This window comes from Plectropomus leopardus, chromosome 5, assembly GCF_026936395.1.
Source record: "Plectropomus leopardus strain MGB_pleo_1.0 chromosome 5, ASM2693639v1, whole genome shotgun sequence".
NCBI lineage: Eukaryota > Metazoa > Chordata > Actinopteri > Perciformes > Serranidae > Plectropomus > Plectropomus leopardus.
The window spans coordinates 23,911,313-23,928,020 of NC_142180.1; the positions used below are offsets into that span (position 1 = coordinate 23,911,313).

At 40.6% G+C, this 16,708-nt stretch overlaps 2 protein-coding genes across 3 annotated transcripts in view; one reads left to right on the top strand and one right to left on the bottom strand.

Annotated features, from left to right (window-relative positions):
* Nucleotides 1-16,708, top strand: part of agbl4 (AGBL carboxypeptidase 4) — a 497,335-nt gene that overhangs the window by 64,065 nt on the left and 416,562 nt on the right. The gene's annotated exons all lie outside the window — the stretch shown is intronic.
* Nucleotides 1-16,708, bottom strand: part of elavl4 (ELAV like neuron-specific RNA binding protein 4) — a 96,781-nt gene that overhangs the window by 9,780 nt on the left and 70,293 nt on the right. For both annotated transcript variants that reach the window (XM_088077782.1, XM_088077781.1), the window contains exon 7: nucleotides 5,111-5,336. In XM_088077782.1, coding sequence (XP_087933908.1) covers nucleotides 5,111-5,336 — 226 coding nt within the window. The remainder of the gene's footprint in view (nucleotides 1-5,110; nucleotides 5,337-16,708) is intronic.

Below are 16,708 nucleotides of genomic sequence, written 5' to 3' on the forward strand. Positions count from 1 at the left end.
TATTGGTGTTGTTGGTGCTGCTGTTGCAAAGACATGGATCGCTTTCTGTTTTTCCTCAGAGCTTAGCAAGGGGGCATTTTTTGCTTTTCCCGGGTAGAGCTCACACAGTTATTTCAGCTGTTACACCAACTGCTGTTTCCCCTACTTGGGGTAGGAATTTATTAAGAACTGACTAATACTTTTTGGTAACTGGGGTAGCTACAAATAGCTAAAGAAAAAAAATAAAAGCACAATACTCATCCTGTTTTGTTTGTGCAATGGTTGATGCATTCCCTTTGTGCCATAAATCGAGCCTTAATTTTAGTGGAGATCATATCATATCCGGTGGCAGAGGAATTTGAAACCAGTCTAAAAGATGATAGTTCATTATTCTATAGCCACTACATTGTGCAATCAACATTTACTCCATAGTAATAAGTTAAAGAAAAAAACATGTCTATTTCCACTTTAACATTACCAAAAAGTACAAAAGCAGCCCTGAAACAAAGGGGGAAAAAAAAGTGGAGAAAAGGATATACGGAATCATTAAAGCAGTAATTAGCCCATTACGTGGGAAGGGAACAAGCAGGCTGCTTTGTGGGTAAATGAGTCAATTGGAGAGGATGCTCAGAGGAGAGGCGCTCCAGGCCCGGGAGCACGAAGACATCTGCTGGCCGCCGGGCCGTTGGGCCACAACAAAACAACCTGCTGCTATCTCTCTCTCTCTCCTTCGCTCTCTCTTGCACATGTACGAATGCACACTGATGCACGCTCACCACACAAACACTCTGCCAGCTTTTCACACTGCCTCTCCAAGCTTGATATAAACAATAGGGCTTTTGTGCCTTCTCTCTATGCATGTTAATGGAGGAATGGGTGTTTTTGTCTTCTCTTTTTTGAAACAAAAATCTGTTCAATTAAAATTGGCTCCTGCCCTGGATATAATAAGGCTAATTCGCTAATTAGTACCATTAGTTAACGACAGAGGATCGGAAACAAGCCGGGATCTAGGGCTCAGTGTATTGTGCTTGAGTCAGTTATGCGCTTGCTGTCTTGGAAAGAGACTGTACCAGCACATTATACATTAACTTGTGTTACAGCAGACCCATGTGACTTAGTCTCACAGGATAGATATAATTATAGGTCTATTTTTTGAACATGGGTGGTACCTATAAGCAGCACAAACTTGTTAGGTATGTAAAACAAGCAGTATCATGTTACAATCTCATGGATGTTAATTTAAACACTAATTTACATTTCATTTTGTTGTAGGCATACATGAGGAGATCATTTTTGCTTTACTATTTTTTAATTTGTTTATTTTCTTTAAACCATTGAATCATACTAATATATATATCTTACTTTTGATTTAATTATGTCTTTTCAAGAGATAAACAGAACAAACAAAAGCGCTGTGTTATATTAGGAAGAGAAAAGAGTCCTTCTGCACTGTCCTTAAAAGATTCAGTTAAAAAAAAAAAGGGAAACTGCGCACATCGAGCACATTTCCAACTTCTGAAGTGTTGAGGTTTTAGTGGAGGGGCTCGGGAGCAGAGAGCAGGAGCACAGAGACACAGTGAGGAAGTGTCCTGTGGTTGTGAGTTGTGATGAGAAGCGACAGCTCTCCTGTGGAGCCTGTAAATTGGCTTGGCGTATCACAGACACACAGCCACGCTACATCGCTCAGGTGTCACACCAGGGAAGCCGCTCCAGAAGAAAAATACCTTCCAAGCTCTGACTTTGATAGAGAGTAAACAGCACGACCGGCTTAGTGTTATTGAAAGAGAGAGGAAATTGTATAAGCACATATTCTCTCTCAGATTCTGAAGCCTTCTTGTTGGATCGGATGATAGAGCGTAATATCATACCATCACCTGTTAGTGTTTTGTTGGTGAGGTTAAAGGTAGCATGGCCTTGAGAAGAAAGCTGTATGTGGGTGTCATACGTAATTTTTTTTTTTTTTTTTTTAAAGGCTTGTTTGCATCATTAGTGAGTGACAGGAAATGACCAGTTAGGATGCAATATATATACAGTATGTCAGCCACATACTGTATATGATGTTAAGTGATAGCTTGTTGTAGAGATTATAGACCTGGGCAAAAAACTTTTCTTTCTTTTCTTTTCTTTTTTTTTTAAATTACAACAGCTTGAGGTGTCTCAATTTAATTAAGCAGAAAAAAGGTTAAAACCCAAATACTTAAATGAATTTTGTCATTTGTTTTAATTTGCCCTTTGTTCATTGGATTTAGCCTCTCTTACATAACTTTTAATGCGGGCTCTTACGCAAAATGTAATACAGTAGATGTTGTTTTGTAAGTCTGGCAAATGTATGCTAATATTGCATTTGAAGTGAGTCAAGCTACATAAAGGCTCTAAAACATTATGGTTCATAACTGTGACCATGTCATGCAAGCTTTAAAGTCACAAGGACAGTAACTCTTTTGTTTGATAAATGTTTACAATATCATTTATACAAATATATGTTTATGCCCAGGCCTCTCAGGGAATATTCTGGGAAGTGTTGACATGATGGCAGCATGATGAAATGAGGGGAAATACGTAGTTGTGAACGACAGAACCCCACAGTCTCTTATGAACAGTTCCTCTCTGATCTGGGTGGACCCACACAGAGCGCTCACAGGGCCTGATTCATTGACACCTGCACCAGGTGCACAGCTCACACCTGTTGTTCAAAAGGGGGACGTATTTTCTGAGATAAATGTTCACAGGAGTTGAAGTTGCATCACTGCTGATACATAGACGTTGCTATGACTCATGCTCTCAATGCGTGGGTGTTAACATCCCCTGTTCGAACACTGTAAATTGCATTTGGTGCAAATGTTTTCCAAATCAGGCCTGTTGTTTAGAACAGACGTGTTTCCTTGATTAAACTCATTTATTGTTACATCAACCAGGAAAAATTGCTATCGAGTGTGAGACTGATGACATAAAATATCCACATGTGAAATAGAAATCCTGTTTGTTATTTTATGATACAAAACACACTGGTAGTGCAGACGTTTTTCAAATCACACCATCAATCATTCCACATTAGATGACTTGTTTAGTTCAGTTCAGTTCAGTTCGTGATGTTATGTATACACCATTGGTGAAGTTCCTGATAAATACATATCACTTGCTTTCCATCATTCTTAACTTGAACACTGGAACTTGGAGATTCCCAACCTTTTGGGCAGATGGCCCGAGTGACCCCATTTTTACTCTACATCTTATGCTAACAGCACTTTCATTTTGTTACATCATCTTGTCTCTAGAATAGAGCTGGAAAGTAGGAGGATCTGCTGGCTCTGAGAAGTACATTTTCCACTGTGAATGCCCATTAAAAGGCTCCCATTTAATGTAACAGTGCTATAAGTGCACTTGTGCAGTTGTGGACAACTCAAGGCAACATGGTGACTGAATGATTATAATTGTTCCAAAATTTTACCAAAAATCTGAAAGCGAATTCATTCATGCTGCAGAATTTTCATAACACTAGTCGGGTTTCCATTAACCATCAAATTGCGCAAATTGAAATCACAAATATAGAATACGTCTACTGGAAACACGTCAATTTAGAGAAAAGAAGTCTAAACACATTTATTGCAAAAAGGTTTTTGCGTAAACATGAGGCGGTATTTTAGGCAATTCAAAAAGCCATAATTCGCAGTGGAAACACTTTTTCGCACTTATAGGTCACATGATGCTATGACTATGTGCTTGTTGGTAAGAACTGGCTCATAGGCATGATGCAGCAGGCGCTACAAGAGGTTTTACTGCATCGCATAACTCTTCAACAGTTGAGCAGATCATCTGGAAGTTTTGAATCCAAAATTTCTCTGTGAAATTATGATCACCTCCCAGAAATCCATCTTACTTAGGGGCTTGCCGTTCCATTATCTCTTGCATAACACGCCTACGTCGCCTTTAATAGAAAATAATGATGGCTAGTGCAGTGGCTGCAACACAAATAACCCTGCTATGTTTTTAGCATCCATCACCATGCTTCTTGGAATATTATTGCGAGAGGAGAAGCCTGAAGGAGAAAGTATTACTCACATTTTGCGTAAATCTGTAATGGAAACCCGTCTAGTGTAATCTTTAGCTCTGCTATGCTGTCTAGCTACACCCATAATTGTAAGCTCAGTGAACATTTCTTACCAAAATTCACTTAGGAGGCACCTTATCACTCCCTCCAGGATGTTACAATGTTGTGATTGCAAGAATTAATGCAAATTCAACCAATCCCCGCGCATTCTGCGTGACCTTGCAATTTTGTCCAATCACCGAAACATTATCTCAAATTTGATTATTTAAAACCAGTAAACTCTCATTTCATTGTAGAGCTGCACTTAGCATATTGATTCACTCAGCCTCTATTTGCCCCTCTCATCTCAGGGGTGTGAGCTCGGTGCCTGCGACAGAGTTACACACACTCACAGAGACAGGGCTAAATGTTAGCGTCACATGGCTAACGGTACAGAATGATTATGAACGACAGTTGTTTCAGTGTTGGTGCAAGACTGCTGGGACCGTTTAATGGCTCAGTGGTGGTTTTGTGCTGTGTTAGCTTCTGCTAACTGGGCAGAAAAGCATGAGTCGAGCGGCTCATGGGTCTGCTCCTTCAGCTGATCACTGGCGATCGTCAGCCACCCCCCCCACCATCACACATAGACGGTCAGTCTGTGGGAAACACTATTGGTGAAAAATCCAATGTCATGCACCCACAATCATCACAATTTTTGCAATTTTCACCTGCCCTAGCAATGCCATTGCAAATAATTGCAACTTGAACATTGCAACTTGCATCCCAAGTTTTTTTTTTTCATTTTTAAATAAAAGCTTGCGTAGAATCAGGCATCCTCCCACTTTGCCTCTACAACAAATTCTAAGCTCTTCATATTGGTTGTCTTACTGAAGAGTGGACTCATTTTATGTAGGAATTTGGATGGGGTCACCAAGTGAATATCAGACTGGGCCAGCTCCCAAGGTTGGAAAACTCTGCATTTACTACAGAACTTTAAAACCTTATACCTATTACATCTACCTGAACCCTTTCCCCCCCTATCCTGCCTCTTTCCTGCTCCAACTCCTCCTCCATGATCTCTCAATGCCCCGCCCCAGCACTCACCTGAACCTCTGAGCCTGGTGGTGGAGGGGCCCCGGGTATCGGCGATTGGGGGACTGGTAGAGTTGTGACAGAAGGGCTTGGCTGGTCTTCTGGCTGGGGTTGTTGGCGAACTTGACCGTGATGGGCTCGGCGGCACCTGATGGCTTCTGTCCATTCAGGCCCTTGATGGCCTCCTCAGCCTCTATCCTCTTATCAAAGCGGATGAAGCCCACACCTCGGGAGCCACCTGCGGGGCCAGCAGATCACAAACAAACAGAGGCCCCTTTTACTTTACAGGGTTTAGGCAGAACGTCAACTGTCCATACATTTGTAGTGTGCGTTTGGCAAGGTTTTGTGTTTTTCTAGTCAAACAAAAAATAATTTTTCCAAGCAGTCTTTTGCAAACTTCACCAAGCCCATCCACCCCACCCCCTACTGAAACTAAACTCAAAAGGCTACCTTTCACACAAGGATTTACAGTGGGTTGCAGAAAGAGAGACGACAGGCATGAATAGTGTAACAGCAACACATGCGCACAGACACACCAGCCGTAGACTGAGCATATGGAGCTGTACTGTGGCATTGGCCCTGAGTCTGTTTAACGCCACACGGTCCATTCTTCCTTCATGCGAGCTCCAGTCACAGTCAGCCATTCACACACTCTTTAGGTATTGTTCTCAGTGACATTTGAGCCGTTTCCTTGGAGATATTTTTTGACTGCCACCAGAGAGGAGCATTTAGAGAATGGGAGGTATTTATTGGTGTCTGTGAATGCTTTGTGTGCATTACTGACAGTATGTATACTTAATACGGATACGGAAATTAAAGAAGCACCACTGTAAATTCTATTCTAAATAATTATGTAGTTAATTTTAAAAAATAGGGCATATTATATGCATTGCACTCAATATGCAACAAAAAAAATCATTATTTTCCATGATACAGTCGAGTGATTTGGGGCTGCCCCTTGAAGGTTGAAGACTCAAATAAGAAGTGGTAAATTTAGAGCTTACAGCAAGCTAATACAATACAGTCTCTGGGTTTTTTTTATATATAGTGTCGACAAAAACTGTTGTTGCACATTTGCGATCCATAATTAGCACCGTAAGCTTGTTTATTATATGACATAAATGCTGTTGTCACACTTAACATCACCCAAAACCTGCTAATACTTTAAAACTTAAAAAGTTTTTAGCGAAAAATGGTGATGTGTACCCTATGCAAGGCTTAAATTTTGAAGGGTAGAACTAATATTTCCAATTTTAACACACACACACACACACACACACACACACACACACACACACACACACACACACACACACACACACTATATATATATATAAATATGGCTGTACAGTTACAAAAAAAACATTTAATGGCTGTACAGTATACAAATTTTTAAAAAAGAAAAGTTTAACGCGATGCATCAGATCAGTTCTTAGTATCAGCCAATATTCAAGTTCAGGTATCTAAATCGGTATCAGGAATAAAAAATATATATATATCAAAACATCTCTAAATAAAAATAAGATAAATAATAACTAATAGATAAAGATTACAGTTCTTAAAGACGCCATGACTAAAACAAGCATAGAGTGATAGGGCAATTGGCGAGCTCCAGGCTGGACAGCTGAGCGGTAACCAAAACATTTGGTATAAACCAAACGACTGTTAAACGTCTACACGAGCAGTATGTCGGTGGAGCTGCTGCCAACCGTCCAGGCCAGGTCAACCACAGGTTACAACTGCAGCACAAGACCAACGGATATCCTGGCGCATCTCTGGCAGCAGTCCCAAAAAATCTAATCTAGCAGTACAGGTCAACGAGAAGATATTACAGAGATGTTTTCCTTGCAAATAGAGGCTATGTGAGACCAAAAGCGTTATCCATGGGATTTTAATATTAATTTTTATTTTCATATGTAGTGAAAATAAATATTTCAGATTTTTTGTTTTGATTCGAAACTGTCACTGAGTTATCTGAAAACAAATACATCCATTACAGCTAATACAGTAATAAATAGTTTGATGCCACGCTCCAAAAATCGAGTGGTGTGATTTTAATTTCCCAGAGTGTATATGTATGTATGTGTGTATGTGCGCATGGGTATCTATTAATGGATGCTGTGCCTTGTTTTAATGAGGCTGCCTCGATGGCCCAGAGGATGCTCGCTCAGTGACAGCAGCACTCTGCCGAAGAGACTATTTACATAATACTGTGTGTGCACACAGGCATGTCTGTGTGACTGAGACTGAATAAAAGAGAGGCAGAGAGAAAGAGGGGAATTTTGTGTTTGAGCATCATTGTGTGCAGTCTCTTTCTCACACATAAAAACCCTCCTTATTGTTATTCCACATTTTTGTACATGCCATCCCTCTCCCCATCTCTTTTTATACTTCCTGCAGGATTGTCTCGTGGCGCTCGCTCCCCTGAATTCTTATTCGGAGAAGCACCTTGACCATCTCACTCCCCCTTTTGTTCGCTTTTTCTCTCCAGGACACAGGCAGCACAAGGTTATTTACTTTCCAGCCAGACTGTGAAATAAAAAGCCACTCTTTGAAAGCCAATTATCAAAGAAACATGTCTTATATCCCCTTATAACTCTAGTACTGGACATACAATTAAGGGAAGTTTAATCTTATTGCTTTTTTTTGCTTCTTGTTTTCCTCTTAAAAATACAATAATGAAGAAGATAAAATTTGTGAATTGACTGACATTATTTGCATTACTTAAACAACTTTCAAATTGGGTATAAGATAATACACAAATCTGGCAAGATTCAGAAATTCAATTTACAGCACAAACAACTTTTTTTTAAAAAAATTAGAACAAATAAGTAGCTCATTTGCACTCTCTCTGCAATTTTCTCGCCTCTTTCAAATACTGGAAGCTTTTTTTCTTCGCTGTCAACATCACAAAAGGACCTCATACACTGAAAACTGTGTTGATCAGTGTCCTCCAGCAGCAGTAAACAAACTTCTGGCTGCACTAGAGACGAAAATGGACATATAACGAAAACAATGACCGTTTAGTTGCCATTTAGGTGTGTAATCAACAAGGTTCTGACTTTGTAACACAAAGAAACAATCTTAGCTGACCACACACCGCATCATCTCCCTTCCTCCTGCTGGATGATCTCATTAACTCCTATTCAGTGTAAATTATTCTGTTTTATTCACTTTTTTTTTTTGTTTTTGTTTTACTGGCTCCCTCTCGCCTGACAAGCATTCACAATTTTCCCTTCCTTACTTCCTCATGTGCCTGCTCTGTACCTGTACATTTTAATTAGCTTGTCAGAAGCAGAAAAATAACAATCCTAATGGGATCTACACAGTGCAAACAGTAACCAGTGCTGTTCCTGTGGTTTTCTTCATTTATTACTGTAATTGTCATGCATGTGCAGTATGTGAGGTAAACTGGAGGTCACTGCCGGGTCTTTGGGGAGAGCTGTTTTTGAGCTATAGTCAGTAAGGGTGATTGGTAAATGACATTTATGTGGTGTAGCTAGGAGGCATGAAAGACTCATAGGGGAATATATTGGCAGAATTGGAATGTAATTTAAGTGTTTTCTTTAGTGCATAATAACCTTAAAATAATAATTGTTGTGTTTTCGTTACCCTAGAATGAGCTGTTTATGTCTACATGAGGAGCGAGTCCTCGTCCACGAAGATTGCCATTTTGCACTTCAATGTTTCTACGGTAGTCCAAAACGGACAAACCAAACACTGGGTTTTATCGGTTTGATTCACCGGATCCATTTGTTTTAGAGAAGACAAAACCTGCAGAAAATTCAACTCTTGTTGTTAACCCCCCCACAAAATGTCTAGATCTTACGTTATCAGAGGAAAAGTTAGGCACATAGTAGCAGGTGTTGGGCTCGCGGCCTGTCCCCCACATGCTGAACATAATCTGAAAAACACTGATTTGTAAAGTGAAACTGCTTTATTCAGTGTTTTTTAATACCTTTATCCATTTGTCTTGGAGAGGAAGAGACTTGAATGTATAATTCAGTCCCTGGTAAAAAAAAAACAACCCTCAATGAACACTGAAGGAATTCAAACCATACTAAGTTTCAGCTTGTTGGAATCTGCAATCCTCATCATTTGATGCAACTAATTCCTTCTAAATCTTACGCACTGCTCCTTTAAAACTTATCCAACACCAAGTTTCACCTTGATATTTGGAATCTGCCCAATTTCACAACACTCTACTGCTGTAAGGCACTTAGCAACTCCAAGAGGCTTGCTCAAGGGCACCTCAGCGGTAGTTAAGGAGGAGGAGAGCATTGCTCATTCACTTCCTCCACTGAGACAAGAGGAGGAGAGGAGAGGACTGTATTTGTCCTTTAATCCTCACACTTGTTTGGCATTGAGCTGCTCCTAAGCTGGTTCTGGCTGGAGGGCCTGTGGACAAATGCTCGGCATACTGATGAAGACACGGCACAAACGCACACATGCATACATACGCACACGCACATACTTAAGTGATAACTTGAAGAGGTGCTATTGAGAGTGAAGTGTGAAAAGAGCAAGAGAGATGTCCGTGATCATTTGCAGTCCTCCGTGACCAATTCAAGAGTGTGTGTGCGTGTGTGTATATGTGAGAGATTGAACATTCCTGTGTGTGTGCTTTTGTTTAAGTGTGTGCCAGCTACTCTTGTCCTTGAATTTGTACAATAGCATTGTAAGGAGGTGAGAGGTGAGGTGGCAGTTGACTCCATCACCCATAATTTATACCTATGTGTTGATATGTATGTGTGCCTCGTCTCCTCTTTGTGTCTACGCAGTGTGTGTCCAGTGTGGACTAAAGCAGTCAGAGGATATAATACAAATCACTCATAACTAGTCAAATTTGTAATAAGAGTAAGTGGAATAGACCTGATGCTCTTTGGCTGTGGTCTGTCCTCAGTCAGAGTTCAAGGTCAGTATCACTGGAGAGGAGAAATGGCTCAAAGTGAGGAAATAATATCCAATGGTGGAGTGAAATGTGAACTACAGTAACATAGCTGTGGGTGTAATACGTTTGTGACAAGCAACCAATATCAATCAGCATTGATTTTTCTGCTGATGCTGTTGATTGACCATCCACTGTTTTCTTCCTTGATTTTTTCTTTGCTCACCTTGCTTGACTTTACCAAGCTGTAAGAACATGATATAAAAATAGTGATTCTTTTGCAAGATAATTCTTCACATTGCCGCTAATGCTGAATGCCTCTTTGCATCATGAGGTTCCCTAAGTGTTACATAGTGTGTCAAATACTCCATAACTATAGTTAATGTGTTAGGAGGTTGTGACATCGCCAATATAAACTGACAAGAAGGCAAAGCAGGATTGTAAATTGTCTTCACTATTGTCTTTGTTGGTTTTCCAGCATTAGTTTGCTTATGGTTAAAGGTTGGCACTGCCTGATTTAGTCAGTAAGCCCATAAGTAAGCCCGTAAGTTCAACATTTGCAAGGAGATGCTGAGCAAAGCAAACAGGGCACACAGCTCTACAGTGAAGTAAATTGTAAAAAAATATATATATATCTAAAAGTCATGTTAACATGTGGGAGGCTGGGCAGTGATTTGTTGATATGTTGAATGAACAGTGGCATCCAAACAAGTGCTAAAGTTCATAGTGCATAGTAGTGCAGTAGTTAATAGTGCATTTATCAGTGATTATTTTCAATTGCAGGTAAATGCATGTTAACTAAGTTTAGGAGCAGTTAGAGCAGCAGGACAGTGTATGTGGGATTGACTCGAAATAAACTACAATGCCCTTGTTGACAGTAATGAATGAACATGTCAACCAGTATGAGGGTGTGGCTTGTTGGGTTTTTAATTCTTGGGCAACAATGGAGGTCTTTGGCAAAGAGGAACAAGCTCTATCAGGCTTTGGCTTTCTTTGTATCATTTATCCAAAATCAAGGATAATCAAGGATATTATCAACATTAACAATTCCTTAAACATTATCCTGATGTTTATCTTGGGGGGAAAAATACTTGCAGATGAAATTAATGAACTAGTTTTAAATGAAAAATCTGCCTCAAGAATCCACATGCTTGAAGTGTATTCAACTGCTTTTTTTCTCAGCACTCTGTCATGCCACATTAATGTAGTAAACCTTGAAGAGAGTTTATTTTTCTCCAGTTAAACATTATAACAAAAACAAACTTGCAATCTACGAAGCAAGCTGCCAGTCTAGGGAGTCCAACCTAATGACTGTCCTTTCAACCAGCCCCAGAAGCCTGGGCCACTTATCAACTGCCAGCCAGCCATACAGGCAACATTAGAGCACAATGTACTTACTAAGGTACAGCAATCTGTCTTTCTCCCTCTCTCCCTCTCTTCTTCTCACTCTCTTTTTCTGCTCTCCCTTTCCTCCACAGTAATCAACAGCGGCTTATGTAACTCTCTCTACCTGTGCTTATCTCTCCCTAACACACACCGACAGGCACATTGGCTGCCTTACTAATAACACGCTACTTCAATCTGGGGAGGGGGAAACAGAGGGAGAGAGAGGTGGGGGGGAGCGAGCGCTGGGGGTGGGGACGGGTGCAAGGCGAGAATGAAAAGGAGAAAGAGTGAGAACGAGGAGTAAGGAAGGAAAGGACAAAAGGAGAGAAGGTGAGAGAGGAGAATGTTAGGAGGTGACAGTAAAAGGATGATGATGAAAGGAAACAGTGCTATTCTTGCTTGCTCCTGCCCAAACAAAGCTGCTCTTTCTCTAAAACCCGCTATCATTTCCCCAAACACTGACTGACTGACAGAGAGAAATGACTGCTCCTCTGAGAGACCAGAAGAGAGGAGAACGCTGAGAAACCTGGCTGCTGGGTAATGAAAGACACACGCTTTATTTCTCACGTTCTCGAGCACACGCAGTTTTGTGCATCTTGTGCATTGTATCCCCATACACCAAGATAGATGCACGCATACAGAAGCAAAATCTTAAAATGTTTTCCGCCACCTCCATCTCCCATACTTTTATCTCTTACTTGAGAAGCTTTATTGTGGCAACTGTATCAAATGATAATACTTGCCTTTCCAAAGAACTTATATGGCAGAGGCAGAAAGAAACACTATTCCCGCTATCTTCTAATTATGAGGAGAAAAAAAATGCAGTGTCCTTGTATTAAGTAACATTAGTGTGCCTGGGTACAGATGGCGTTTGGAAAAGCAGCGAGAGGAGAGACGAAAAGACTTTGAAGAGTGGAGGTGCCCTGTGCTTTAGCCTCTGTCAGAGCAGAGCTTCAACCATCTGTCTAATGTGTGTGTGCTGCATGTATCGATGTGCATATCTGTATGTGGTTGCGTGTGCATGTGTGTCAGCAGAGGCAGTTTGCACTCTAAAGATTAAGGGAGGGAAAAAAAACTAAAGGCAGAGAGACGATAGTACGAGTCAAGGCTGCAGTCATCCCACCTAGAGGGTGCACCACTCTGCTCGTATTACCTTGACCGTTCTGTTCTTGACTGCTGGACAGGCAGAGAACAGGGATTCAGTGCGGTGTCAGTCTGAAGGGGAACATCCATTATTCAAGTCAAGAGAGGAGAGAACATACCAAATGTACAGAGGAAGGGTAATTTGTTCAAGAAAAAAAAAAAAGCGCAAACATGAACGGTCTTGAGAACAAGAAGAAACCAAACTGTAGAGCCATGCAGGTTTGTGAGAAGACTTGTAGCGCTTTGTTTTTATTTCACTGGAAAGACGAGCACAGGCAGCACTGCGAAGTGGCATTTCCCTGACCTCGAAATGCATGTTGTTTTGGTATTTTTGTACCCAGCACAGCAGGCATGGCACAAAGGTGGAAGGAGAGGCAAAAAGAGACGGGAGCTCCATGCAGATGAGGCAACAGCGCAGAGAGAAGTTGGTATTTTAGTGAAAATTGGCTTTGATGGCGCACTGAGAGTAGAGAGCTTCATCTGTTTTCAATGTTAAACCCACACAAACATGATTTTCTAGTTGATAAATTAGCTGATTTCACCAGTAGGAGCAAACTAAATGCTACAGAATAATACTAAATAAAATAAACAAATCTGATTTAACACATCCAACTGATAGTAATTATAAAGTTCAATGTGAATACATAGAGAGAATGCCAGTAAATCACTCTGAATTGCAGATTATTGAATAACTTTTACCACTATTCACAATCCACGTTAGACAGTATTAAAGCTTTACCTTCAGATGATAAAATCCCTACAGCCCCTTTTCCACTGGACAAAAAAACCACCAAAGGCCCTGACACACCAAGCCAGTGGCCGGTCAGTGGTGGGCCATCGTTGAGTCTGTCTTTCACGGCTTTTTCCTGCCGATTTAGCATGTTGAATCGACATGGCAGAGCCTGTCTCTGAATGAAATGACTGACAGTTCAGAAACAAACATACTGCTATGCTATTGCTATTATCTTTGGTCATTGAGCTTTTTAGCAGAAATGTTACCTGATGATTTGTATTGTTGTTCACTGACACACAGCAAATATGCTTTGTTCTTTCAACATTGGATTGTGTTGTTAATGTGCTCACTAGCATTGGGAAGGTCTTCCAGTTTCTCATTTTAAATGCCTATTACAGAGTAAGTAAAGAATTATTCCTCTCATGCAGGCGCAGAACATATGTGCTGGTTGGCCATTGGTTATAGTCATTGTGATGTGTTCATGTGCAATTTTTTGGCTAGACACAGGCAATGTGAGGCGACGCATTAGTCAGCTTCGTCCACGCTTGTTCTTTGATGTCTATCTGGTGTGTCTGGACCCTAAAACCTACAAACATCTGGCTTTTGTCTTTATTTTGAATGGTTACAATCTGCATTGATTCCCAAAAAATGACTCTGCAGTAGTCACATGTTTTTATCAGCTCCTGCTCCAGTCAGCAGTAATGGAAACATGACACCTCTGTGGACACACTAATTTTTTCTCATTGTCTCCTGTGGTAACCTTGGCAACCCTTTGTCATTTCAGCCACAAATTCTGTCTGTCATCATCCAAGCAGCAGTCAAACATTATTCAAAATTAGTTAACTCTAAGTTTGAATGAGAGACTTTATTAGTAATTGTTATAAAAGGAAAAACAAGATAAAAACCACAGTAACACTTTCACTGGCCTTCATGCGGCTATTTTTCCCACGTATTTGTGACGCTGAACATGACTCACCAGAAAAAAAAAATGGTATACTTGTCTACTAGAAAAAGGAAAAGGAGCCTATTGCCTATTTTTAGCAGATTTTTCTGTGTTTAAAAAACTGCACATGCAGGCTAAGTTTGGTGGAAAACAGTATAAAAGTAGGACAAATATGTGAGTCCAATCTGCAACTTCTAACGTGAAAAGATCCAGTCAAAAGTGCAGTCTCATTATGCACAGTAACACATACTGTGTATCCTATACTATATGCATCCAGCATCAGGCTGCTGCAGAATATTATAACAAATGTACAACTTTCTGAAGACAGTTCTGACTTCATCTGTTTGCGTCTCTTTCGCTCCTCATCTAAAATTATCAAATTATAAGTTACAACAGCTGTGTGTGCTTTCTAGCTTTATTTGAGAGTTATCTGGCAAAAGTGATCTCTCAGTTGCACTAAACTAAAACAGCTTTGGTTAAATTTTACAGGGGTGAGTCACAAAGAAAGTAATTTGAAAGCTTTGTCAGCAGTGCCATTATTATTTCATGTAAACATAATAACATTTTTTATAGCCTCCAACAGTGTCAGTAACTGTTCCTGTGTTGATCACGGAATCCAAATTAACACGTTACGCACACCAAACACGACACGAGCGCACTTTCAATACCTCCATAAACATGAACTTTAAAAGGCACATCATGTACTTCTGGCTGCATATTTTTTAATGCTGTATGTTTGTGCAATAAACTTCTGTGTAATGTTATGTTTCTTGTCGAGTCTTGACCTTTTTTTTCTGAAAGCTCCGATATCCAGAATAAAACTTGGCAATAAATGATACGAAAGTATCCGAAAAGCTTTCAGAGATGGATGCTTCATGCCAGCAAAATTTCAAGGTAACTGAACCTTAATTTAATGCTATTTTGATCAGGAACAAGTTGCCTATCACACAACTGCTCAATGCCAGATAATTATTCATTCAATGTGCAAAACACACTTGTTATTAGTAACACTGGCAATCACCATCTTGAGTTGCATGATGCCATGAACGTTTGCGACTTGTTGCCATGGGAATCTTTCCCATTGCTACCTTCCATCCCACATGAAGGGAACTCGGCATCAGCCTTTTCACAGCCAATCCTTACACACACTGAGCAGCAATTTAGTTTCACATCAGAGACAAAAGCGTTTGTAGAAGCCTAGTATGTGGATCGATTGTATTTGCAGGCATTGATCAGGTAAGCATTGACCTCTGCTCGCATACAGGTCTGGGGATGAAGAACTAGGAATAGCCAAGTATCGATCCAGAACTGTCTCTGATATAATATCTGTTTCAAATGGAGGCTAGCCTAAACCAGCAGTCGGAGCTCAAGATCACGGCCTAGCTGCTGTCCCTGAAGGTTAGAAAGAAAGCAAAGAGAGGGAATCGGGCCAGCACTATTTGCACAGATAAAGAGACAAAATATGCTTATCCATTCAGAAGGAATCGATAGGCAGAGGAAGGGAGAGAGGAGGGCGAGGGATAGAGGAAGACACGGCGAGATATCCTTGTCAAGTCAATGCTGTGTTCGCTCTCTGAGTCTCTGGGGCAATTTGGCAGTTTTAGTGGATTTTGTCTCTGCTGCCGCTGACTGTGAATGATGCTAACAGTGATGTTTTTAAAGTTCTTTTTTTGCCTTTATGAACAGAAGAGTGACTACAGGGTGCATCCTGTTGATGAGGAGGTCATTTAGAGAACAGACTTCATGTTCCCAATTTAGCAGAGCAGGAGCGAGGGATCATCAGCCCATCTGCTGATGGTCACTGGAGAACATCCGTTACTTCAACAACTTCAGAGTATGTGGCATTGCTCTTTCAATGTATTTCTCTCTTTACGTTGCTCGTCTCTGAGGCCTGCTCTATTTCTGTGGACAATGTGAGGGTGTGTCTCAAATCAGTCCCTAGTTCAGTAGAAACAGTGAATCACTGAGTGAATTGGATTTCGGCTGCTGATTAGATCTCTAATTCAATAAATAAGGGAAGTCACTGGTGAGTCACTGATGACCTGTGATATGACTTCAAGGCACCACATGATAATGATGTCATTTTAACAACACGCAGTATGCCATTAAATTCAAGAACATTTAAGCTTTTAAAAGTCATAAAAAATTAACTGTAACAAATGAAACTGTAAAACTAATAACATTAGACTCAGTTGAGATGAGTCAGGCCTGCGCAGAATCAATCAGCTGCTATCACTGCACAATGCATGCTGGTTAGATTTGTGTCCGACTTGATCCCGACTTGCTCTGGTGTCGTGCTCCAATCGGCAGTAACCTCAAGAAATTGAAGCAACCTCAGTTTTATGACTTTTATTTGCTGTTGCTCTCCACCGACTGCAAGACCCAGGGCATGATGCGTGTGGGCTTGAGTCACATTTGATGACTTTAGACTTTACCTTATAAAATCAAAAGAGACTTGCTTCTCAACTCGGACTCTTTTGACTTAAATACGTGATACCTGACAGCATCCAGCCGTGT